This window comes from Lissotriton vulgaris, chromosome 12 (genome assembly GCF_964263255.1).
Source record: "Lissotriton vulgaris chromosome 12, aLisVul1.2, whole genome shotgun sequence".
NCBI classification, from domain to species: domain Eukaryota; kingdom Metazoa; phylum Chordata; class Amphibia; order Caudata; family Salamandridae; genus Lissotriton; species Lissotriton vulgaris.
In genome coordinates this window covers 519,389,314-519,416,608 of record NC_141700.1, presented here as the reverse complement: position 1 = coordinate 519,416,608, position 27,295 = coordinate 519,389,314, and the positions used below count along the sequence as shown (strand labels likewise).

Here is a 27,295-nt window from a genome sequence, read left to right as displayed (position 1 = left end):
TATGTGGTTATTGACACTTTGAAGAAGAAGAAGCTATATATAAATGATTATCCACAATATTGGTAAAGCGCCTAACATTTATCAGTCATATACCGCCCGAAGGCTCATATAATCTTCACCCCTGGATAGTCATCGCGTCCTATATCCAATTCATTACGAAGGCAACAAGAATAAGTGACAAGTGTCGTACACCTATGGACATGTCTCCAATTCCTCCATAAGTGGAGCTATCATCTTAACAAAAACAATAATACCAAGAAGATTAGTAAGCGAGGTACAGAGAACGTCCTTACCTACATGACTTACCAGCAAGAGATTTTTCTAAAAATAGGAGTATACCCTCTGTCTTTTGTTATGTTTCTGTCCTAAAGCAAATGACGGACTCCTGAAGAAGGCAAATGCCGAAACGCGCGTAGAGTTTCCACCCACCGCTTTGCTTACTCCACTAGCCCATTTTACCATCATAGTCATTTGTGCATTGGTTTTTGTGTGTGTTAAATTCCCTATTTCTCATTTTTCTTTCTCCAAGTGTTTTTGAATATGTGTTAATAATTTTTCAATATCACAGCATGTATGTCAGTGATGTTTTAAATACTTATATGTATCTTTTATAAATGAGATTCTTATTAAAAAAAATGAAGAAAATATTTAAATAAACCACAAACTATTTTTTGAATATAATTACTGGTTTTGTTCTATCAATTTTGTTTACATGTCACTCTAATTATTTCATTAGCTTCTTGGTCTCCTTGGGTTTTTTGGCTTAGTTACTAAGCTCACTACTACATGTTCTTCTAAAAATTTTCTATTTTTACTCCCTACCGGTAGTGAATGCATTAGAAGTAGGGGTCCCCCTTTTTTCTAAATTATGTAGATCTTTGAAAGTCCATGAGTTTTCGCCAGCAATAACATTTTGGCCACCAACTGGGGGGTTGCACACCAAAAGCTGTGGGATGTTGGATACATTGACTGTTTGTAGGCACATGGTAGGCCTAGTTGGGTATGCTAATAAAATATGACTTTACGTTAAAAAAAAACCTAGACATGCACTGCGAAAGCCAAAGGTTGAAGTGACATCATAGGTAAAAATGTCACTTAAAACACTACATTCTAAATAAAAAAAATTACGTGAATTCACCATCCACTGCTTATGACCTCACATATTACATCCCTCATGGCATATTGTATGAAATCATTGATTACATCAGTGTGGCATCTGAAAAAACCTAATTAATGATGACACTGTATGACGAAGCACTGCTCTGTCCCCCATAGCCTACTTTTAGCACAACTAGCATGGGAATGGCGGGCGCTAGAGGGCGCACAAAGGGAATGGCTGCCTGATTGAGTAGCTCCCGCTCCTTGGCCAGATATCCGGCATTTATCCTAAGCCACAGGGCGCAAAAACGATAAATTTGCCCACCAGCTGCTGCGGACAGTTGCCCTCTGCACTCGACCAAAGACTGGGGCCGCTGCGGTGCCCGGGGCCGGAGTGATCGCCGACTGAAGATTGCCCAACAGCACCCGCGGAGACCGCGGACGGAGGAGCCCGGCCACGATCGGCTACGCGAGCCCGGGGCGCGCCAAGTGGAGTTGGGCCCGGTTCGCGTCTGCATGCTCGGAACCTGAGCTGAGCCTGCCCGGGACCCTGAGGCCGACGTACAGTGCTGTGGCCCCCACTGGCTCCCCACCCCTGGCTGGAGGATCGCCGCGGACCTGCCTTATGGCCGGCGCAGGCTGCGAACTGCTGTGAATGCGCTCGAAGTGGCGCGGCGCCATCGGACATGGCAGAGTTGGGCCGGACAACAGCTTCTACTGGTGCAGGGCTCAGCGAGGTGAGCACTGATCGCGCCTAGCGGCGGACGCCATCCCAGTGGGACCTACAAGCGGTGCAAGGTCGGGAGTCAGCATATCCTGACAACCAGGCAGCGGGAGGCTCCCTGCCGCTCCTATACCCATGCGACCTCTGCCCCTGATCTTCGGGGACGGCCCTGCCCGCACTGCACACGCGGAATAAACTTGCTGAATCCGGCTGTGGCCCGCGCCTGGATCGCGGTGGGTATCGGTCGACACTGGACGCTGTTGCGCACACAAATCCTGCATCTTGGCTGACATACATGCTGCGGTGTTGAATTCTGACTCTGCATCACTGCGCCACAGCCGTGGTTATGCCATTGTGGACGGCGCTAACTGCTGAACATTTCCTCCTAGGGTGATTAGAGGCGCGGAGAGTGACGAGTGCCCTATGCCCTTCCAGGAGACAGCTAACGGACGCTGGTAGTGCTATATCTGCTCTGGACTGGCGCAGGAAAGCGCGCTAACACTTTCGTGATAGTGAACTTCACCCCTTAGTAGACACTCAACTGCATAGCGGTGGTGGGCCACGGAGCCATAGGAGACCGCTCCTGGCTGCCAATATGGTGCGCCCTGAGAATCGCCAAACCAAATTGAGTTTCGATGGCGCCAAGAAAGGTGTGAAAGGGACGCCCGCTGACCCTGGTCCCAGCGACTATGGCGCGCGGGCCGGCGCCACTCCTAGTAAGGACTTGGATTTGCACAGCCTGTTCCAGGAGATGAGGCAGGGGTGGAGAAGGTTGATGGGGTGACCGCAAGGCTGGATGCCCTGGTGCATAAAGTGGATCGCCATGAAGAACGCCTGATAGCTACGGAACAGCGCATTTCTGATACCGATGACATTACCTCGTCCCACACCACGCAATTGGCCCGAATGGACAACCTGCTTAGGGTCATAGCGGCCAAAAATGAGGACTTGGAAGCCCGTAGCCGATGCAAGAACATACGCGTCACGGGCGTACCGGAATCCACAGACACGGGCAGAATGGAGCTCTATGTAGAAAAACTCCTCAAAGGCTCGATTGGGGAGGACGCATTCTCACCTCAGTTTATCGTTGAGAGGGCGCACCGATCATTGGCGCCAGTTCCCAAGCCCGGATTGCCGCCTAGGCCGATAATTGCTAAACTGTTGAACTACAGGGATCGCGACGTCGCACTACGAGCGGCCCGATCTAAGCAAACCCTACAATACAATGGCGTTACCTTCTCCATTTACCCGGATTTCACCCCGCTGGTGCAGGAAGAGAGACGCAAATTCATCCCTGTAAAAAAGAAGCTGCGGGAGGCTCAACTGGACTGCGCGTTGCTCTATCCGGCAAAGCTGCGGATTACGCACCAGGGGAAACAACGCTTCTTTACTAATCCTCAGAAAGTTGAAGATTTTCTAAAATCAATCCGCAAAGCCCGCAGAGGAGAAAGAAATGCGGAGGCGCACCCCGAGGACGACGACCTATCCTCGGCAGCAGATGAACACTGAACACCTGCACTTACTAGATCTCTGGTTATTTTAGGATGGCACTCACTGACTATTGATTCGAGTGTACGAGGAGCGGCGACCGCGCACGGCTGATCCACGCTGACTCCTTTCTCCTGTGGTAACGTATGCCAAGGACCACTCTCCTGACCCTGGCCTCCACCAAGGGTGGTACAGTCTCGGAGGCCAGCGGCGGGCGCAGTGGCTGTGCGACCTTAATGCTGTATCCCTATTGGGTGTTCCCCACACGGACCCTTGTGTTTTTGAAGTTGAAGAGGGTAGGGGGGGTGTAGAGGGGGGGGAAAGATGGCTGCTTGCATGATTGGGATGCAGTAGTGGGTGGGGGGGGTTGGGATGTTTTAGGGGAATGAGAGACACGCGTAGACTGCCTGATCGTTACACTATCTTCTTTGCTACACTGACTCGTCTGGATATGTGGATTGCTGCGATCCCCCGAGTGTCTGGGGAGAACACACTGACTCTCCGTAGGTTATGGCAATGTTAGGGGTCGAAGTTCAGTTTAATTGCATGTCATGGAATGTAAGGGGGCTCAATGATGCTAAAAAATGTCGCAATGTGATAGCATACCTTAATCGTCATAATGTTCATATTGCCATGCTGCAAGAAACTCACCTCTCACCACAGATACGAACCACCTTTGCCAGCAAATGGGCTGGAATTCGCACATTCTCTTCGTACTCCACGTATGCGAGGGGAGTCGCTATCCTTTTCAGGCGCAATGTACCCTTCCAGAAGTACGGTGACCTGACTGACCGGGAAGGCCGCTACGCCTTACTGTGGGGACGGCTGGGCCGTGACACGGTCACGTTTGTTAATTGCTATGTGCCTAATACAGACATGCCTGAGTTTTTTACCGTACTTTGGGGCAAAATAGTGGATGTAGGATCCCGCCATATTATCTGGGGAGGGGATTTTAATTTGGCACCAGTGCCTCACCTGTATAGTGCAGACAGCGCGACTCATTATAAACCCAGGGCTCGCGAAGCTTTGGGAGGCATCATTGTAGAGGGCGCATTAGTGGACACATGGCGCCACTTCCACCCCACAACAAGGGAAGGTACGCATTTTACACCACAGACTGGAGCATGGGCACGGTTGGACTACTTCCTTACCAACAAGGAGATCACACCGGAGGTGCAGGGGGTTAGACATTTACTGAGAACATACTCGGATCACAGTCCTGTCCTAATGCACACACAGATCCCTGGGTGGGACATCCCCAGACCCCAATGGAGGCTGCAACCGGCGGCATTGCTGGACGGACTATTCCGTTCCGAGCTGGGTGAGGAAATAGCTGACTTTTTTCCTAGAAATAAAGGGTCAGTAGAATCGGTAGAACACATCTGGGAAGCCTTCAAAGTCACCATCAGAGGCTATTGCATGTCTAAAAGCTTTGGGGTCCTACGAGACATACAAAACACTATACGCATACTACACCGGGACCTGAGAGTACTGGAACTAAGGATGGTAGAGACTGACAATCCCGAGATACATGCTGAGTTCCGGATCAAGCTATCGAAATTTGAGGAGGAAGCTATCAGGGAGGCAAAGTTTAGGGGGAAGCATTGGCAGGCCAGAAGATATTGTGAGGGAGATAGACCGGGGAGAGCCCTTGCGGTGTTAACGCGCCCCCCACGAGACCACAACACCATACTCGAACTCACGGATGAACTAGGGCACACGATCAGAGACTCAGATGCACTCCTTGACGCTTTCACGACTCACTACCACTCCCTCTACACTACCACAGCAGGGGCTGATGCATCCTATGCAGCGTTCCTGGGGGACGTGACATTCTGTTGGCTAAGCGATGGCGATAGAGCTTTTCTGGCAGCCCCTTTCGACCTAGATGAAATTCGCGAGGCCATTATGTCACTTAAGAACATCAAGGCACCTGGAGTGGACGGCATACCCGCCGAATTTTATAAGACCTATATAGATATTAGGGCTCCAGTTCTTCGAGAAGTGTATGAAGAATCGCTTGCTGATGGCATCCTTCCTAGCTCCATGCGAAAGGTGGTCATACACTCACTCTTGAAACCAGGCAAAACACCTACTTCGTGTAGCTCGTATTGCCCACTTTCCCTCCTCAACTGCGACATAAAAATACTTGCGAAGGTCCTCGCCACCAGACTTTCCTTACTCATGACCAGGATAGTACTCCCTGACCAATCTGGACTTGTCCCTGGCCGGTCCACCTTACACAACCTGCGCACTCTGTTTTCTCTGCTTCGTACCATTCACCCTGATCTCCCCGTAGCTGCTGTTTTCTTGGATGCCACCAAGGCATTCGACTCGGTAGAATGGCCCTATTTGTTTTCTGTCCTGTCCGCCATGGGCTTTCCCAGACTTTTCATCTCTTGGGTACAGCTACTCTACACTCAGCCTATGGCGAAAGTCCTCATCAATGGACGCTTGTCCCATTCCATTGCCATCACCAGAGGGACGCGCCAGGGTTGCCCCTTATCCCTTCTACTGTTTGCGATAGCTGTGGAACCGCTATTCTGTAGACTCCGTCAACTGCATAGAGAGGGCGCGGTACAGTGTCGCCAGAGACAAATAGATGTGTTGTTATATGCTGATGATATCACACTCTACGTCAAGCACCCCGACGTACACCTGAACCCGCTATTGAGGGAATTTGTGCACTTTGGAGGCATATCGGGGGTACACATAAACTGGTCCAAGTCACAGTGTTTCCCCCTCACTGATGCGGTTGCGAATTTTCCGATTGACTACCCACTGGAGTGGTGCCTGGCGGAGCTCCGATACCTCGGCATTCAGGTGTCGTGCGATAAGGATGAGACGATCCGCTCCAACTACGGAGTGGCAATTACAAAACTCACGGCAGCGGTGGATCGATGGATCACCCTTCTACTTTCCATGGCTGGCAGGGCATCCCTCATCAAGATGGTTGTGCTGCCCCGGATTCTTTACCTTTTTCTTAACATCCCATATTACCCGGGTGCTTTTTTCTTTAAGACATTGAAATAGGAGTTCTGTCGACTCTTTTAGGGTGGTAGAAGTCCGCGGCTGAAGTGGACCACTTTGATCCAGCCCTATGACTCCGGCGGCTTTGATGTGCCTGACTTCGAGGCCTATTACCTGTGTGCACAAGCGCATTACGATTATCATTGGCTGGCCCCCACACCCTTCATGCCACAATTGGCGGTGGAAGACTGGATAGTGCACCCAGTGCCACTTAATGGCCTGCTCCACTGCCCAGAAGCTCTGATCCAAACGCCCAACGCCTCTGTGTCCTGCACACTTGACGCGTGGCGCCGCATGGCTAAGAGACTATCCTGTTGTTTCCTATACTCTCCTAGATTACCACTGACATTCCACCCTGCCCTCGCTCTGTTACAAGAACGTGGCTTAGGCATGCTTTGTAGCCGACTGCGAATCACCTCCTGGGGCGACCTCTTCGACAATGGGAAGTTTAAAACCGCAGATGAATTTTTTGCCTCCCGTGACCGCACCCCGCTTGACATATTCTACTACTTACGCCTGCGACAGGGAATGAAGGTCATTTTACCTGGGTTCCCTTGTGAACCAGAGATCCTTCTCCCATTGCAATTCTTGTTAAACTCACAAGACGGGACGCATTTGGTCTCCGGTTTGTATCGACAACTCAGATCGGCTGGCGCGCCGCTTGCGGCGAAAGCGCGGGAGCACTGGAATGCGGACCTGGACACAGAGCTTACTGAAGATCAATGGCAATATTGCTGCGATATTACGGCGCGGATATCTGCCAGCAGTCGACTCAAAATAATTCACTACAAGTATTTGCATAGGTTGTACTATACTCCAGTAAAAAAGCACAGATTCCACCTAACAGACACCGACAGGTGCGAGCACTGTAAAGCTGAACACGCGGGTTTTCTACACTTGGACTGGGAGTGCCCGCCAGTCCGCGTTTTTTTGGCGGCAGGTAACGGCTGCGCTTACAGCAATGACTAAGGAACCTGTTGCGGAAGATCCGCTCCTCACGCTGCTGGGACACACTTTACACATCCCGAAAACCTGTAGGAAGTTACTCGACAATGCACTACTTTTGGCCAAGCGCTGAGTGGCATGCCGCTGGGGCCGCGGCAGGGCACCTAAATTCAAGGACTGGCTGGCAGATATGACTTATTGTCAGGAGCAACACGTTACGTTTGCTGAATTATTGCCGATCTCTAGTCGCCCGAAGGATTTCTGGGGCCCGCTGACTGAATACTTGCTGGCCCAGGCGGACGATGGCACTGCTTCAGACTAAAGACACATACATGACCAGATTTCCCGACGACTCTAGGGGTTGGGAGGTTACTACGCGAGTGCGCACAGGATATGATCCTCCAGCCATGCCAAGCTTTACCGCATTTACCTCTGCGGAGCGCTGCCTCGCATGTTATTGAGTCACTTATTACTGATACGACACTATACCTGTAGGTAGATTCACTGGACCCTTACTCACTAGTTGGCACTCGACGCTCTGCCCTGTTCATGTGCCCTTACTATCACACTGGGTAGCCGCCCTTGGGACACACCGCGGGACCTGTAGCACCATATACATATTTCATATTACTAATATAGACATGTCACAGTGTAGCAAGATACGATCAACGAACTGTTATCTTATGTATAGACTACAGACTCTTTACTGGACAGAGAATACGATTCCCCTATAGTTTCTTTTGCACTTTGTTTCTTGTTGGGGATTGAAAAGGTGAAACATGCACTGAAAAACCTGTTCTGCCGCATGGTATCCTTGTAAATACTCTTCACTTTGCACTGGCTATCAGATACTCACACCATTATTAGAGACTACGCCACCGGGCCTCCGATATGCCGGTTCTACGGCTGTGTTAAGGTGCTGTGAGACTCCTTATGTTTTATTTTTTGCTTTTCTTTGGCTACATATTAAGCTGCCGGCCTCCGGGTTGTGAGCGAATAAAGCAGTGTAATGTACGCAATGCATAATAAAGCGGTTTTGAACACCAAAAAAAAAAAAACTAGCATGGGAATGGCACTCCCCGACTAGGACCCGAAACGCACCACAGATCTCCTTCGGTACTGTTTAGAACCTAGTGTATAGGCTTGGAGTTTATATTGTTGTCCCTTTCAGCAGTGGGAAGAGCCTTGATTAGATCTGTTTGCCACCAAAGAGAATGCACAATATCAGCAGTATTGCGCGCTGGAGTTTCCAAGGCGGATATCGTTCGGCCATGCTTTTCATCTTGAGTGGAGCTCAGGCCTGCTGTACACCTTTCTACCCATACCACTTCTGCCCAGAGTTATCAAGAAGATCAGGAACAACTGAGCCCAAGTCATTCTTGTGGCTTAGGACTGGGCGTGGAGACTCTGGTATCCAGAGCTTCTTCAAATGAGCATCGATCTCCTGATCAGGTTGCCCCTTTGGGAAGATCTTCTGTCGCAGCAGCAGGAGAAGTTCCTCCACCCGAACCTGTCAATTCTTTGCTTCCTTGCGTGCAGATTGAGTGGCAACAGTTGATAGCTTTTGACCTTCGTCCCAAAGTATATAATGTTATCTTGGCAGCCCGCTGTCCCTCCACTAAGATGGTATATGCCTGCCCTGGCAAAAAAAAATCTAAATATTGTACAGAAAGGTCTGTTGACCCTCGTTCTGCTTCTTTGTCTGATATTCTTCTTTTTATTCTTCTCCTTGCCCAGCAGGACTCTGCTTTGAGTTCTCTTAAGTGTTCTCATTCTACTCTGCTTTCTTGCGGCTGCTGGACCAACCCTCTTTTTTCAAGTTCCCTGTTGTAAATAGGTTCTTAAAAGTGCTTGTAATTTCCGACTTGGAGCTACAAGTGGGGGGAAAAGGACCTATTGTATACTGAGTTGGGACATAAGATACTTCTTAAGCAGCAAGAACTTGGATACTTGGAGAAGGAGGACGCTCGGACGCATGCAGTGGCCACACAGAGGCACCTATTCCATCTAGGCAATAAGGCTAATAAATGAATAGCATGGTTAGAGAAGAGGGACAGGGACTGAAACTGAGTGCTGGAGACTCAGCCTGCATCACATGCCGGTCCAGATCAGAAATAGTTGAGGCCTTCGCAACATAATATGAAGAAATATACCAGTCTGCCACTGAAAGGACGGGGGAATATTGTGCTGATTTACTTAGTGATATTTCTTTGTCGGAGCTATCGGCAGACGATACGGAAGCTATTGATAGTGACTTAATAAGGTAGGAGATCATAGGGGCCATTCGAGACTTGCAGTCCGGAAAGGCAACAGGTCCAAATGGACTTCCCTCCGAATTTTATAAATGTGTAGCAGACACTTAGCTCAACCAATGTTGAATATGTTCAAAGCATCAAAGGAGGAGGGACCGCTACCAGATGATTTAAGAATGGCCAACATAGTGGTTATACCAAAGAAAGGTAGACCCCCTGAGCTATGTAGCTCATACAGATCCATTTCCCTCCTGAACTTCGAAGCAAAGGTACTAGCTAAGGTGCTGGCTAATATACTGCATGCCATTATCTCCACATTAATTCATCCGGACCAATCCGGGTTCATGCCACACAGGAGCACCAGGCTAAATCTCCAACACCTATATGGCGTCATGTCCATAACAGGGTCCCAATCAGCTGAAGCCACAGCAGTGCTGTCATTGGATGCCCGTATGGCATTCAACAGCAGTGAACGGTCATACTTATTTGCAGTACTGTCCAGATGCGTTTTTGGCCCAAAGTTTTGCGCCTGGTTATGGTTGCTATATTATGACCCGTCTGCAAGAGTGTGGGTAAATGTATCAGTATCCAGGCCCATTGTGCTATATAGGGACACAAGACAGGGCACCCCCTCTCCCCTATTATTTTTGAAATGCATCTGAACCACTTGCAGCGCAGGGACCCTCTTGTATACGGCATAGACATTTGGGGAGGATGGGAGGAACTCATTTCCTTATATGCGGACGATAATCTACTGTATGCATACAAACCTCACCAGACATTCCATAGACTTATACGTATCTTTCGAAGTTTTGGCAGCTACTCGGGCTACCAAATTAATTGGGACAAGTTGCAAATTTTTCTCTTAGCTGGGGAGATCTTGCCTCTCACATCTGTCTGTACAGCCCTGACATAGATAGACAAATTCAAGTATTTAGGGATCTGGATAACTAAGTCGGAGAGAGAACTTCTGGCCCTGAACCTATATTCTCAACTGGAGAGGCTGCGAGGAGATGTGAGCCATTGGAGGCGACTCCCAGTTACACTCATGGGTCGAGCTGTATTGTTCAAAATGATTGCCCTTCCGATACTCTTATACATGTTTCATAACACCCCATACCAGCTTCCGGCCGCGTTCTTTCGAGTGATTGATGGGGAGTTGCGTACCCTGTTATGGGAAGGGGGTTGCCTGCGAATTGCGTAGCGTAAGTTACAGAGGGGAATATATGAAGGGGGGCTAGTGGTCCCAGATGTTAGGAGTTACTACCTTGCATTCCAGCTCATAAATATTAATGACCGGGTCTTTACAACCCAGACAGAACCAGCATACCGGGTAGACCACCACTCTATGGGAAATGGAGGGAACCTGGCTGTATTGTATCATGAAGATAATGCAAAAACACTCCCTATACATACACAGACGATGGCACAAACATGGTGAGAGGCTACACAACTAGTAGGATGGGAGGCCAGACTGACTGAACAAACCCCACTCTGGGACTATGATTGGCTGGGTGAAGTGGGGGGGGGGCTCCGGGGCTTTCGTAAGTGGGGCCACATTGCAGACCCCCCAGGATATAGCGGCATGGATTAGCAAATTTAGCGGCACAAAAAAGGAAATTTAGCGGCACAAATATGGAAATTTTGCAGCATTTGTTTGGGCCATTTTTCCTACAACAAACACAGATATCTTTGTTTTTGAGTTATTTAGCAACATGAAGCTATGAGGCCCTATTGCTGCTGCTTTCTGTCCCGAAGGGAGACAAGAGAAGGCACGAGCGTACAAGAAATGTGCACGCGTACGGACAGGAGATGTGCTTACCATACGCATGTACATCTCCTGTCCCCGGAGGCTGGCAGCGCCTTCAAACTCTTTTATGCAACAAGACTTCATGGGGTCATGTATTAGCCCATTTTATATCCTTACTAGGGAATCCTCGGATTTCAGATATTCCAAGTAGCTTACGTTCTAGTCATTGAAACATACAGATGTACTCAAAAAAGTAAGCACATTGTGAACATCCACACAGAAAACACAAGGAGAGCAAAAAAATCATTGCTCCTGGATTTGAAGGTGGCCATCAGTGCAAAACCTAACTCAACAGCACCACAACAGCTTATATCTTAAAACCATTCCATGTTAGCACAACATCTTGTTGAAGCCATTTGCATGGCTCGCATTGACAGACAGTAAAAGTCAAATCAAATGGAATTTTATTCTGATTTTAGCAAGAAATCCATAAAAGCAGAGCAAACCAAATGCAAACATTCAACCCTCTCTCTCACCGTCTCTCACGCCGTCCCTCCCTCTCTCACCATCTCTCACGCCATCCCTATCTCTCACCGTTTCTCACGCCGTCCCTCTCGCTCTCTGTCCCTCTCCCCGTCCCTCAGTCTCTGTCCCTCTCTCCGTCCCTCAGTCTATCCCTCTCTCCGTCCCTCCGTGTCTGTCCCTCTCTTTGTCCCCCTCTCCCTCCCTCTCTCTCCCTCCCTCTCCCTCTCCCTCTCCCTCTCCCTCTCCCTCCCTCCTTCTCTCTGATAGGTGTGCAGCTATCCAGCCGGCCTCATGGCCGCCGTTCGTCATCCTAATCTCAGTTAAACCCTCTTTCCTTTTCCACACCTTGGCGATAGCGCTCTCTGTCTCTGTCTCAGTTCTCCTCAAGCACTTAAATGCGGAACTCTCCACAAAGTTCATGTAAAATCTTCGGGGCGTCCCAGAAGGAGCATTGCAACGCTTGTCTATTTGTTTTAGGGGTGAAACGCGGCACGGAGTTCAAGGCCTGCAGCGCGCAGCGTGCCCGCCCGTGCCGAGAAAGCAGCACAGCGTCCCGAAGAAGAAGCAGCCGAAATATTACTGAACACATGAGCAGCGGGATGGTGAAATGGCCAAGTTAGGGAATTTTCTGCTGCGGTTACTTCCGGGATAACAAAGCTGCATTTGTAAAATGTAAACAGCAACTTGAGATGTATCAGTCAGACTTTTTTTTGTGGGCGCTCCACCCAGGCATGCGCAGTGTGGACGGAAAATGTGAGGCAAGGACGGGCACATTACAGCCTTTCCGAAGCGCCGTCTCAAAGCGTTCGGGGACCTTAAATAAGACTTTGAAGTACTAATGGCTGGCAAAACGGCAGATTTCGCGGGCGTTTGGGCAAATATCGCGGGATTTGCAGTGTTCGGCTGATTTCGCGATTTTTTTGCAAATCGTGAAATCGCGATATCCTGGAGGGTCTGACATTGGGATTGATCACCTAGGAGAGCCCTGGCAAAAGAGGACAATGGTTAAGTTTGAAGATTTGCAAACAGAATTTCAGATGGCTGACAGAGAACGGTTTAGATATCTGCAGTTGAAACATGCCCTGAGATGCCACGTACCGGAAGGAGAACAGTTACCCAACGGGTTCCCGTTAAAACATAGACTACGCCTCGACCCATCAACAGGCAAGGCTATCTTGTTAACATATCGGAAGATAATGAATAATTTACCTGATCATTTAGGCCCTCTGAGGGAAACATGGGAAACAGACTTAGGCCTATTAGAAGATGACAATTGGGCTGAGGCCATACAGAGTCCTAGGGAAATGCTATACGTACTCGGTTCTGATTAATTCAACTTAGGATCCTACATAGTACATACACTTCTCGGACGCTCCAGCACAAAATAGGCCGCTGTGACTTCGGCCAATGTGTCATGGGCTGTGGAGAAATTAGCTTTTTTAAAAAATATTCTTTGGGCATGTCCCAAAATTCAAAGATACTGGACGAATTGGCCCTCATAATGTCTGCAGTAGTGGGTCTGCAAGTCTCAGCAGATGCAAGGTGGCATCTGTTCGAAGTAACTGTGGGCCTGGCTGATGTTAGCTGCTATGGTGGCGAAGAGGAACATCGCTAGGGCGTGATGTGCCATTGAACCCCCAAAGAATAGTGATTGGAAACGAGATTTTGATTGGTGCAAGCAAGCAGAGAAAGTAGTTTACCAGAGCAGAGGATGCCCAAAGAAACGGGAAAAGATTTGGGGAGCCCAGGAGAAATAGAGAACTTAGTTGGCAGGGTAGTGGGGAGGGAGGTTGACACAAGAGGTTCGCACATGTAGAAGGCTGCACATCATTTGGGACACCTAGTTGAGGATTGAAATTCCATTGTTCTCTCCTTTTTCTACCGCCAGATTGAGATATATGTATGTATTATTGTGATTGTTTATGATGCAGCAGTTTAATAAAAAAGACTGTTTAAAGAAAAGTGCTTGTACATATGTTTCCACGTATTCCCTTTGTCATGCCGCAGTGGGTCCTTAATTTGGTCCTCACATTTCTCATGTGTGCTCCCTTAAAACCGTTACATAATTTTTCCCTCCAGCTGCTTACCATCAAGGCAGTCTTTCTGGTAGCAATAACATCTGCCCGGAGGGTGAGCGAATGGCAGGCTTCATCATGCAAGCCTCCCTACTTGAAGACTTTTGTGGGTAAGAAGGTGGTTTCACCTGTGCTTACCTTTGACCAAAAGTGGTGACCCCATTCCATCTGGGTCAATCAGTCACGTTGCCTACCTTTTCTGCTCCCCCGCATCCCTCTAAGGAAGAGCTGCGTCTCCACCGTCTGGTCTTAAAAAAGAGAATTGTCATTCTACCTTGACTGCGCAAAAGAGTTCCAAATGGATGACCAACTCTTTCTGGGTTACGCGGGAGCTAAAAAAATGTCAGGCAGTACAGAAATGGACCATTTTGCGCTGTGTCATTTCCTGCATTAAGATCTTCTACTCCCTGGCTAGGCAGCAGCCTCCTTAGGGCTTACAGCCGCATTCTACCTGGGGAAATGCTGCGACTACAGCGTTGGCTCAGGGTGTTCCAGTCCTGGACATCTTCTAGGTAGCAACATGGGTGTCTCTGCTCACGTTTGCCAAACACTACTGCCTGAAAATCGGTCCAATGCCCACCGCCAGGATGGTATGGCTTGGGTATCTTAATTGAAAGGTAAAGAATCTACAGCTAGAAGTCTCTATCAGAAGAATAAGTTAATTAACTTCGGTAATGCATTATCTGGTGTAGAGAATATCTAGCTGCAGATTCCTTACAGACCCATCCATGCCTCCCTCTCTCTGGACTGGTTTTGATAGGGCTAGGGTTGCTCCCTTTTCAGGGCCCTAGTTGTGACACACGCAAGTCAGTTTACTTCATGTCTCTGCGCTTCTGCTGTTGAAACTTGAAAGGTAACCGACATCCTCGCATTTGGGTGGTGCCCATATAGGTGACTGCGACATCATAACTGACGCTAACAATGCTGACGATGTCACGTGGAGCCAAAAGGAGCCACCAGACAGCACGCAAGGGTACTGCTCATCGAAATGTTTACGTATTCAGTCTGACGCCTGGGGAAATTCAAAGGTAAGGAATCTGTAGCTAGATATTGTCGCTACCAGATAATGCATTGCCGAAGTAAGTAACTTGTTCATCCAACTTACGTCTGCTCCTCTTCTTTCAGCCTGAATCACAAGAATGATAGACTCCTTATTAAATGGGAACTGAAAATACATCCTTTGCAAAGGGAGAGAATTGTGACTACTTACTACAGCATATGAAAAACAGTTCTGGTCTCCCCACTAGGTGGAACTAGAACCCACAGATCTGGAATATAAAAGAGCTTACAAACCAGTAGTAACATAGTTAAGTAAAGATAACTTTATCATTCATGCACTTTCGGAGCACATTTAAAAAAATTAAAACTAAGAAGCCACGTTTTTCAATTAGCAGAGTTTGTGATGAATAATATCATTCAATGAATCAATAGCAAGTCTAGTTGTTCCAGGCTACATTACTCTAATGACGTATGCCTTGTCCCTTCTAGTGTGTTGAATTGAGTAGCTGGGTACTCTTTGAAGAATGTAACCATTCTGGAAATACTGGCAATGCTCTTGGCTGTGAACACACTAGTTATTTGCGTTCTTTTCTTCAGCACTATCTGTGAACTTAATCTCTGATTTTGTCTTTAGGTTTGAATTGGCCAATGACGGAAATGTGCAGGTGGAATTCTCTTGGCAGGTTGTTATGGAGGGCTCCCCAAAAATGGTCCGCTTTGCTGAAAGGCAGTTGCAGTCTAACCCAGAAGGTAAATCACAAATCTCCAACTCCATCCTTGCTTTATAAAACAAAGCCTGTTGTTTAAGTGTTTATCTTTTATTGATGTTTCTGCCATACGATTAAGTACAAGCATGAAAACACATTTCATAGTTGGAAAGGAGAAGAGCAATGTAATTTAATTATTACGTTGTATTCCAGTGAGAATCATTGGACCATTTCCTCTTACTGTGCTGCTGACTGAATACATTATTTTCTGTTACAAGGAAGAGAAATACAAATGTTCGAGCCTTACCACTAGGTAAAATTCTCTACTAATTTAAAAATGGCTGGCTAAGTATTTTCTAAAAATCTTGCTGGGATAAGGGGAAATGGAGAGGAAATGTTTTCTCAAATCAGTTTACAGAGCACATCATTTTGTATGTGTGTGGTCAAAGAACACAGATTAGCTTTCAGCTCCTTTGGCCCAACATTGAGACGTATCTTGATGCCCTGGAAATGGGGTGGACACTCTACTTTTGCTAGGAGGAATCCTGAAGACTCTGGAGTTTGCCTCGCTGGAGCAACATGGTGGTGGAGCAAATCCCAGCCTCAAAAACCTTCACCTGAGACTGCCATCCCCAGGTCCATGAGTGTAGGCAGCTGTTTGCCAGAAAGATCCTCCATGCCCCTTTTTTCTGGTGGTGCATGCCCTGGCCAGTATTTCAGCCCCCCTGGAGTTGATGTGCAGAGGCCTGCATCTGGGACGACCGATCCGAGCCCATGAGTCCTGTGAGAGCATGACTAGGCTAGAAAGATTCTCTGTGCCCCTTTTTACTCAAGGTGTGGGCCTTTGAACAGCGTTCCCCCCTTCCCCCATCACCATAGAGATGTCATGATGTGTGACTGGAGTGGCCTGATTTGTGGAACTTGCCACTTGGGGGACTGCTGCTGGGACATGGGACGTAGGCAGTGCCTCAAGCTGTCCCCCCTCCATCTGCAACTGTCCCTAACAACATTTGGAACCCTGAGCCCCTGAGGGTGCTGGAAGTTGTCTGCCTGCCAGGTTCAGATTCTGATACTTGACTCAAGGAGTGGCAGGACCCAGGCTATGGTATCTGATAGAGACTTCTAGCTGCAGATTCCTTACCTATAAATCTCCAAGGCGTCAGGCTGGATCCGGAAACTTTTGCTGAGCAATACCCCTTGCGTGCGATGTTGAGTGGCTCCATTTGGCTCTGCGTATTGTCATCGGCGTCCGTTATGACATTGTGGTGCCTATATAGGCGCCAACCAGGCACGAGGACGTCACTTCTTTTCTTTCCACACCAGTTAAGCACCGATCCAGAAAGAGCTACCCCTCTGCTGCTTTTTGGCAGGCGGCTTTTGTCGAAAATTTTGAGTACGACTTTGTGTGCTAAGGATGTCTGGTAGGAAGACAGGTTTTAAACCATGCAGGACTTGTTCCCTCATGATGTCGGTCACCGATCCCCATCATGTATGTCTGTGATGTTTTGAGCTCGACCACGATTCAAAGTTGCATTCAGACTGTCAGGCGATGGTCCCAAAGACCTCGAGGGAGCGAGCGATGAAGTTGCTAGCGGCCCGTCAGTCAACACTGTTAAGCGAGACTCAGAGGAGGTCACAGTCCGGTTCAAAGAAGAGGAAGTAGTGGGACCACTCACGGAGCCCTTTGGCCTCTTTCTCCCATTCATGGACATCTGGACACTCAGGGAAGAGGCACAAGAAGAAGAAGTCCAAGCGGACCTCATCTTCACCTTAGTTGGTGCCCGTCGTCGAGAAAGGTAAGGAGCACCGAATCTCTAGGCATGGTTCTGCGGAGCCGGAGCCTGAGTTGATTTCGCGCCTCCCACCCTTTCCGGGAGCCGAAGCGACTCCCGCTCAAATTAAAGAGTTTTTCAAGGCCATTTGATGGGAAAGACCCAGTTGGGGAGCCTTTGGGCCCCACAGGGTTCGGATGAGGCACCATCAGGTTCAACACCGTCGGCTTAGGCAGTGGCACCGGTGGGGACTCAGGTATCCGATTCCGGATCCGAGTCGATGCCGGTCATGCCAAAGCGACCTTCCCTGGTGTCGAACCCGAATTCAGTGCCTGCGACGTAGCCGGTGCCCATCGGCGGCGCAAGCACCATCCTCATCCCGATGACACGGAGCCGGAACGGCGTCGATCAACGCCGATTCCAACGTCGACAGAACCCAGGGCTTCCATGTTGTCGCCTGAGCACCCTGTGGATGTGCTGGGCTCAGGAGAGCAATGGGAGGAGTCTTGAGACCCACTAGAGAACCAGGATGTCTCTGAGGAGACTATGGACTGGTATGGGAAACCTCGGGCAGCCAGTGGGTCTGGATACTTCCCCAGACACTGGCATTCTCTCTCTGCCTACAGTGGCTACGGAGGAGGAGGCGTCCTATACCATGGCGGTTGAGAGGGCAGCTGAGGTCCTAGGACTGGAGCTGTCCTCAGTGCAGGTCAGGACTAATCTCCTGACTGGAGTGTTTCAACCTGGGCTTTCCACTTCTGAACCCCTATTGCCCTTTAATGAGCCACTTACAGGCGTCCTTCTAGGAACATGGCCCAAGCCTAGCACAGGGTATCCTGTGAATAGGACGATTGCACAACACCATCGCCCTGCTCTGGGCAATCCAAAATTCCTCAGCCAACACCCCACCCCGGAAAGTTTGGTGGTGCAGGCCTCTGCGTCCGAAGGTGCATTCCCTTCCGCCCCTCCGGATTGGGAATCCAAGAGACTGGACTCATTTGGAAAGAAGATGTTTTCCCCCTCCAGTCTGGCATTGCGGTCGTGATTACAAAATGCTTATTGGACCTTTTCTCCCACTCTCTTTAGGAGACAGTTGCGCAGGTGCTGCCACAAGTCCCGGAGGAGGCCCGGGCTGTGCTTTCCCAAGCTGTCAAGGACGGGAGAGATGCAGCAAAATTCACCATACTATGTGGTTTGGGTACGACCGATTCGGTGGGCAGGTCGATTTTAATGGCGGTGGCCTTGAGGCACCACACCTTGCTTCATACAACTGGCGTCTCGGGGGATGTCCAAGCCAATTTGATGGACATGCACTTTGATGGACCCACTTTTTTGGGGAAAAGGCAGACTCGGCCCTGGTCAGGTTCATTGACTCTCGAGCTACGGCCAAATACTTGGGCCTCTCCTCCACTGACTCGTAGCCAGTCTTCCTTTTGCCCCTTTCGTGGCAACGGAAGGGGTTTCCAGCCGCGTCAGCCCTATCCTAGCCACTTGCCGCCCAGACTACCCAAGCCGTGCGTGGACGTGGACGCGGCACATTCCGTCCTCTGAATGGAGGCCAGAAGTTGTCTACCACACTGCCCACAGCAGCTGCAGCCTCCAAGTACTCCTAGGCTGATTCTACAGAACCACACTACTCCAGTGGATGGGATAATTCGTCATCATCTCCTCCGCTGGAGATCTATAACAACAGACAATTAGGTCTTGCAGATCGTCCAGGAAGGCTATTCTCTTCCTTTGCTTTCTTTTCCTCCTTCAATTCCACCAACTCAGGAACCGCTGGTTGAAGATCATTTAAAGTTGCTCCAAGAGGAAGTTGCAGCTCTTTTGGCCAAAGGAGCTATAATAAGCGTCCCAGCTTCAGAAATAGCTGGTGGCTGTTATTCCCGCTACTTTCTGATTCTGAAGAAGAACAAGGGGCTTCGGCCCATTTTAGATCTTCGGACCGTCAATCTCTTCCTCAAAACGGATAAATTCAAAATGCTCACATTGGCTCTGGTCTTGTCTGCCCTAGACCAAGGAGACTGTATTGTGGCGTTGGACCGGCAGGATGCGTATTTTCACATTCCCATCCTGCCGGGCCACAGGCTACCTAGGCGACTGGCTGAGGAAAGCGTCCTCGCCCAAGGCAGTCATCTCCCACCTTCAGACTACGTCGAACCTCCTGCATTCGCTGGGGTTCTCTATAAATGTGCCGAAGTCACTCGTGACTCCTTCTCAGATGCTCCCTTTCATCGGAGCTGTTCTGGATATAGTACAGTTTCGGGCTTATCCTCCCAAACAGCGAGTCCATGATATTCAGGTTATGATTCTGATATTTCAGCCTGTATCCTGGATTTTGGTAAGGTTGACTGAAGCTGTTGGGTCTCATGGCCTCCTGCATCCTGTTGGTAAAACACACCAGGTGGCGTATGCGGGCTCCGCAGTGGGACTTGAAGTTCCAATGGGCACAGCATCGGGGAAATCTCACCGACGTGGTTCAGATCTCGGAAGGAACTGCGATGGATCTGCAGAGGTGGTTAACGAACAGCGATTGGGTCAGCAGCAGACCTCTCTCCCTTCCCCAACCAGATTTCACAGTTTATTTTATTTTATTTATTATTTATTTTATTATTTAAACTTGTAGAGCGCAACAGCTACCCGTGAGGGTCTCCCGGCGCTAAGATACTGCAGCTAACAAAAGGTGGATTGGCCAAAAGGTTATAGGTCGAAAAGCCAGGTCTTAACGGCTTTACGAAAACATATAATGCTGTCCTCAGACCGGATGGCCAGAGGGAGGGAATTCCACAGCTTGGGTCCTAAATAAGAGAAGGAACGACCTCCCATTCTGGAGAGCTTAATCCTGGGAACAGAAAAGAGGCATTGAGAAGAGGAGTGGAGGGAACGGGAAGGAAAGTAAGGTTTTACTAGGGTCTGTAGGTAACTCGGAGCCACCTTGTGCCTGATCTTATGCATGTAAGTGAGGGCCTTGAACTTCACTCGGTTTTCGACCCTCAACCAGTGAAGATCCCGGAGGTGGTCGGATATATGGTCAGTTTTACGGCAACCGCTGAGAAGGCGCGCTGCAGCATTTTGGACTAGCTGCAGGCGTCGAGTGACAGCCTTGGCCGCCCCCAGGTAGAGTATGTTACCATAGTCCAACCTGGAGGTGACCAAGGCGCCCACCACCGTCCTTCTTGTGTCATCAGGCAGCATCCACAGGATCTTGCGAAGCCAACGTATAATGGTGAAGCATGTGGCAGATACTTTGCTAACTTGACAGTTGTGATGGATGCGTCTCTTCTGGGATGGGACGGCCCTATGGGAGAGGCGGAGTTCAGGGGTCACTGGTCTCCGGCGGAGATGGGACTCCACATAAACTTATTGGAGCTCTCACTGATTTGTTTGGCATTGAAAGCATTTCTTCCCTCTTTCAAGGGCAAGCTGGTGCAGGTGTTCACGGACAACACCACCCCCATGTGGTACTGCAACAAGCAGGGCGGGGTGAGGTCGTGGACCCTGTTGAGAGGCCTGCTTCTCTGAACATGGCTGGAACAGCCGGGCATCACCCTGGTGGTTCAACATCTGTCAGGTTCTCTGAACGCCAGTGTGGACGATCTCAGTCGTCGATGCCTTCAGGATCACGAACGGTGTCTCTGGACGTAGTGGCGCAAGGTCTCTTTCAGAACCTTGGTTAGATTTGTTCGCCTCTGAAGAGAACGCGCAATGTCAGCAGTACTGCACGCTGGAGTTTCCATGCCGGCTATCGCTCTGCGACTGGTTTTGTTGCCAGTGGACCTCAGGCCTGTTGTAAGCCTTTCCACCCATACCACTCCTGCCCAGGTTTCTGAAGAAGATCAGGAGCGACCGGGCCCAAGTCATCCTTGTGGCACCGGACTGGGCAAGGAGAGTCTGTTATCCCGAGCTTCGAGCATGAGTGTCAATCCTCCGATCAGGCTGCTCCTTCGGGAGGATCTTCTGTTGCAGCAGCAGGGGAGGATTCTTCACCTGAACCTGTCAACTCTGCGCCTCCATGCGGTGAGATTGAGTGGCGACAGTTCATACCTTTTGAACTTCCTTCCGAAGTTTGTAATGTTAATCTGGCGGCCAGACGGCCCTCCACTAAGACTGTATACGCCTGCCGTTCGCAGAAATTTGTTTTATACTGTTCAGAGAGGTCTATTTGACCCTCTTTCTGTTTCTCTTTCTACCGTCCTTTTATTCATTCTAACCCTTGCCCAGCAGGGCTCTTCTTTGGGAACTCTCAAGGGTTATCTTTCTGCTCTGTCTGCTTTTTTACGGCTGCCAGACCAGCCTTCTCTCTTTAAATCTCCTATTGTAAATAGATTTCTGAATGTGCTTGGACATTTATTTCCACCCACGCCCTTTGTTATGCCACAATGGGACCTTAATTTAGTCCTCACTTACCTGATGCGCGCTCCTTTCGGCCCCTTGCACAATTGTGCCCCCTCCGGCTGTTGACCATCAAATCTGAAAGAGACACGTTAGTGATAGATTCCTTACCTTAGAATATCCCCAGGAGTCAGACTGGATCCGGAAATTTTTGCGTAGCAGTACCCTTGCGCGTCGGTAGGCGTCGTCTGCGGCTCCGCGTCTGTCGTCGGCGTCGTGGGCGCCGTGATGACGTCATCGGAGTACTTAGACGCCGCCTCCGCGTCCTGACGTCAGTTCTTCTTTTTTCCGCGCCAGCAAGCGCAGATCTGGAAAACGCAGTACTTCTAGTCACTTTTTGATTACCTTTTTGGATAATTTTGATCATCTTCTCGAAGTCTTAAGACTCCGATTGGTGCCATAGGGATGCCTGGATTTAAACACTGCGAGGATTGCGACCGCACGATGTCGGTCACGGATCCTCACCACCTGTGTCTCACTTGTCTAGGCGTCGACCACGACGACAAGGCCTGCTCCGACTGCCGGGCCCTATCTTCAAAAGCCAGGCGGTAACGGTCCCGCAGGCGACTCGAACTCCTGTAGTCGGCCCGCGCTGCGAGAGGTCCCGGTCCCACGGGAGGTTGAGGGACAGGTCGCGGGCTCGGAGCCACCACAGCTCCGAGAGTCGGCACCACTCCTCCGGGTCGAAGTCGTCGTCAGGTAAGAAACACAAGAAGTTGAAGAGGCTTTATCGCTCTTCTGACTCCCCCCGACGCTCGCGCCATGCGGCCAGGGTTCGGGTGACACTGTCCACGCGGCTCCGTCGGAGTCGTGGGCGCCGCGTCCAGCTCCACACCCTCCGGTCCCTGGGCGAGACGCGACGCCAGAGGAGATCGAGCGCTTCCTCATGGCCATGAGGTCCTTCTCTCCTCCGACGGGCTCCGCGAGGCCTTCGGGCCCAGCGGACCCATCTGGGGCGTCTAGCGGGTCGTGGGCTTCGGCCCCGACGCCGCCGGCGCCTTCGGGCCTAGCGGCGCAGGGCCCTACGGACCCGGCGCCGCGGGACCCCACTAGACCCACTTTGGGATCTGGGTCGTCGCCGGTGGACCTTACGACCCCCCCGACGTCTGTCCGTCAGGTGTCACCTCCGGCGGCGTCCTCGGGCGGCGCCGTCCCCGATGCCTCCCTAGCTCCGGTTCCGACGTCGGAACGGCGCCGCTGGGCACCGCTCTCGATGGCGCTTGGGGAGTTTTACTTCAATGAGCCGGCCCCATTAGTTGACAACCCTGAGTATCAGGAGATGGGTGATGAGGAGTATTGGGAGGGGTCTGAGGACCCTCTGACCCGAGAGTGTCAGTCTCAAGAGGACTGGACAGGTGAACTTGGGGAGGCCAATGGTCTGGACACCTCTCCAGACACTGGTTTTGTCTCCCCTCCGACCGTGGCTTCGGAGGAGGGGGCAACCTACAGTGTGGTGTTGATGAGGGCTGCCAAGGCCTTGGGCATTGAGCTCCCCGTCGCGGCCGTGAGGACTAACCTCCTCACTGAGGTCCTTAAACTGCAGTCATGCCTGACAGAGCCTCTGCTGCCGTTTAATGAGGCCTTGACCGACGTTCTTTTGGGCACTTGGTCCAAGCCCGCTACGGGTTCGCCCGTAGATAGGAACGTGGCCAGACGCCACCGGCCAGCCCCGGGCGACCCAGTTTTCCTGTCCACCCACCCCACCCCCGAGAGCCTGGTCATCCAGGCGTCCACTTCCCAGACCGCATTCCCATCGTCTCCGCCGGACAGGGAATCCAAGAGGTACGAGATGTACAGTAAAAAGGTCTTCTCCTCCCTTAGTCTGGGACTGCGGTCTTACAACACCGCATGCCTCTTGGGCCGCTACACCCACTCTCTGTGGGATACGGTCCCGGAATTGCTGCCAGAGTGTCCGTTGGAGGTGCAGGCCAAATTCGGCCAAGCCCTTGTGGAGGGCCGGGATGCAGCCAGATATTCTATCCGGTGTGGGCTGGATACCACCGACTCACTAGGTAGAGCGATGGCAATGACGGTGGCAATTAGACGCCACGCCTGGTTGAGGTCCGCCAACTTTTCGGCCGATGTCCAAAACACATTGATGGAAATGCCGTTTGATGGGCGTCGCCTTTTTGGCAACAAGGCAGACCATGCGCTTGAGCGCTTTAAGGACTCCACGGCTACGGCCAAGTCCTTTGGCTTCTCTGCCCCGCGCCTGCAAATGGGTGCCTTTCGAGCCTTTCGTGGCCAAGGAAGGGGCGCCCCCACACATGCTGCCAGCCACATGCTGCAGGCTAACATCCAGGGCGGTGGCGGCCGTGGAAATCGCTGTGGAGGCGGTCGGGGACAACGGCGAGGCCAGTCCACACCCTCCCCCGCAGCATCCGCCTCAAAACCTTCCTAGTCCGTGCTTTTCGGCCCATGTGACGCCAGTGGGGGGCAGGGTTCGCCATCACCACTCTCACTGGCACACTGTCACTTCGGACAGGTGGGTGCTGCAGATCGTCCGAAGGGGCTACTCTCTCCCTTTCGAGACGACCCCTCAAGCCATGCCACCGCAACACCACCGCGTATCGGGGTATCATTTGCGGCTTCTGCAGGAGGAAGTTTCGGCCCTCTTGGCCAAGAGGGCCATCGAGCGCGTTCCTGGGCCAGAAGTAGGGTGTGGTTGTTTCTCCCACTACTTTCTGGTACCCAAGAAGGGCAAAGGGGGCCTACGCCCTATCTTGGACCTACAGAACGTCAACGGCTTCTTCCGGAAGGAGAAGTTCAAAATGCTGACTCTGGCTCAGGTCTTAGCTGCCCTGGACCCAGGAGACTGAATGGTAGCATTGGACTTGCAGGACGCTTATTTCCACATCCCCGTCCTGCCGGCCCACCGGCGCTACCTTTCACGGTAGGCCACGAGCCCTTTCAGTTTACCGTGCTCCCCTTCGGCCTTACCAGCGCCCCACGGGTGTTCATGAAGGTGATGGTGGTGGTCGCAGCTCATCTGCCCAGGTTAGGGGTTTCAGTCTTCCCCTACCTCGACGACTGGTTGTTGAAGGCGGGCTCGCCCCAGACAGTCGTCAGCCACCTCCAGACGACGGCAGACCTCTTGCACCAGCTGGGGTTCTCCATCAATGTGCCAGAGTCACACCTGTGTCCCTCTCAGAAGCTCCTTTTCATCGGAGCGGTTCTCGACTCGGCGCAGTTTCGGGTTTACCCACCGAACAGCGGGTTCGGGATATACAGGCTCTGATTCCAATCTTTCAGCCTTTATCCCGAGTTTCGGTCAGGTTGATGCTGCGGCTCCTGGGGCTGATGGCTTCCTGCATCCTTCTGGTGCATCACGCCAGTTGGCGGATGCGGGCTCTGCAGTGGGACCTGAAGTTTCAGGGGGCACAGCATCAGGGCAACCTGTCCGACCATGTCCTGATCTCGGAGGGCACTGCGAGACAGCTGCAGTGGTATCTCACCGACCGCGATTGGGTCAGCGGCAGATCCCTCTCCCTTCTCCAACCGGAGCACGTAGTTGTGACGGACGCGTCCCTCCAGGGCTGGGGAGGCCACATGGGAGAGGCGGAGATCAGAGGCCTCTGGTCTCCAGCGGACTCCCGGCTCCATATCAACCTTTTGGAGCTGCGGGCGATTCGTCTAGCACTGAAGGCATTCCTCCCCTCTGTCTGGGGGAGTGTAGTGCAGGTGTTCACGGACAACACCACCGCCATGTGGTACTGCAACAAACAAGGCGGGGTGGGGTCGTGGACCCTCTGCCAGGAGGCTCTGCGCCTCTGGTAATGCTGGAACATCAGGGCATGACCCTGGTGGTTCAACACCTGGCAGGTTCTCTGAACGCCAGGGCGGACGAACTCAGCCGTCTGTGCATGATGGATCACGAATGGCGTCTGAACTCGGACGTGGCGCAAGGTCTCTTTCTACAGTGGGGAGAGCCTTGGTTAGATCTATTCGCCACCGAAGAGAACGCGCAATGTCACCAGTTCTGCGCGTTTCCAAGGCGGCACTCACTCGGAGACGCTATTCGTCGCGAGTGGAGTTGCGGTCTGTTGTACGCCTTTCTGCCTATACCACTTCTGCCCAGAAGAGTGCTGAAGAAGATCAGGCACGACCGGGCACAAGTCATCCTTGTGGCTCCGGACTGGGCACGAAGGTACTGGTATCCCAATCTACTCAGTATGTCAGTCGATCCCCCGGTTCGTCTGCCTCTTCAGGAGGACCTTCTGTCGCAGCAGCAGGGGACGGTCCTCCACCCGAGCCTGTCCAGTCTCCACCTCCATACTTGGAGATTGAGCGGCGACAGTTGAGGCCATTTGATTTGCCTCCTGAAGTATGTAACATCATTCTGGCAGCCAGGCGTCCTTCCACAAAGTCTGTATACGCCTGCCGGTGGAACAGATTTGTGGCATGGTGCACAACAAAGGCTGTGGATCCTCTTTCTGCCCCTCTTTCTGAGGTTCTTCTCTTTCTTCTTTCTCTTGCCCAGCAGGACTCTGCTCTGGGCACTATCAAGGGCTACCTTTCTGCTATTTCCGCCTTTTTGAGGCTGCCTCATCAACCATCTTTGTTCAAGTCCCCTATTGTTAACCGATTCTTGAAAGGCATCGCACATACGTTTCCGCCTGAGCCCTTTGTGATGCCTCAATGGGACTTGAACTTGGTTCTTACTTTTCTGATTTGCGCTCCCTTTGAGCCACTTCACAACTGTCCTCTCCACCTTCTTACTTTGAAGACTGCCTTCCTGGTAGCCATCACCTCTGCCAGGATATTGAGTGAGCTCCAGGCTCTATCCTCTAAACCTACTTTCCTTTCGGTCCATCCGGACAAGGTTGTGTTGCGGACAAGGCCTTCTTTCCTGCCCAAGGTAGTCACGGCCTTCCACATCGGGCAATCCATCACCTTGCCCACCTTCTTTCCGCCTCCGCATCCCTCGAGAAAGGAAGAGAGGCTCCACCGTCTGGACCCAAAACGTGCGCTCTCATTCTATCTGGATCGCACACGCCAGTTCCGGGTGGATGACCAACTCTTTGTTGGTTACGTGGGCGCTAAGAAGGGGAAAGCGGTGCACAAGCGGACCATCTCGCAGTGGATCATCTTGTGTATCCAGGCGTGTTACTCCTTGGCGAAGAAGGAACCCCCTGTTGGGTTGAGGGCTCATTCCACTCGGGCCACAGCGACTACAACTGCCTTGGGCCAAGAAGTGCCCTTGCAGGACATTTGCCAGGCGGCTACGTGGGCCTCGCTGCACACGTTTGCAAGACACTATTGCCTGGACAGCCAAGTCCGGAGGGATGACTTCTTTGGCCGTTCCGTCCTCCAGGACTTTCTGGTGTGAATATTGGTTCGCAGACCCACCACCGGGGTTGGTATTGCTGGGGTATCTATTCTAAGGTAAGGAATCTATCACTAACGTGTCTTTCAGATGCACAAGTTACTACTTGTGTAACGATATATCTGTAAGAGACATTAGTTAGTGATAGATTCCTTGCCGACCCACCCATCCTCCCCGTTCTGCAAACCGATATCTAGGGTTAAGGTCATCCC

At 51.1% G+C, this 27,295-nt stretch overlaps 1 protein-coding gene across 1 annotated transcript in view; it reads left to right on the top strand.

Moving 5' to 3' along the window:
- The window catches only part of HYDIN (HYDIN axonemal central pair apparatus protein), a 2,950,008-nt gene that overhangs the window by 2,256,632 nt on the left and 666,081 nt on the right, over window positions 1-27,295 (top strand). Inside the window, exon 68 of the mRNA XM_086945295.1 lies at window positions 15,521-15,636. Coding sequence (XP_086801421.1) covers window positions 15,521-15,636 — 116 coding nt within the window. The remainder of the gene's footprint in view (window positions 1-15,520; window positions 15,637-27,295) is intronic.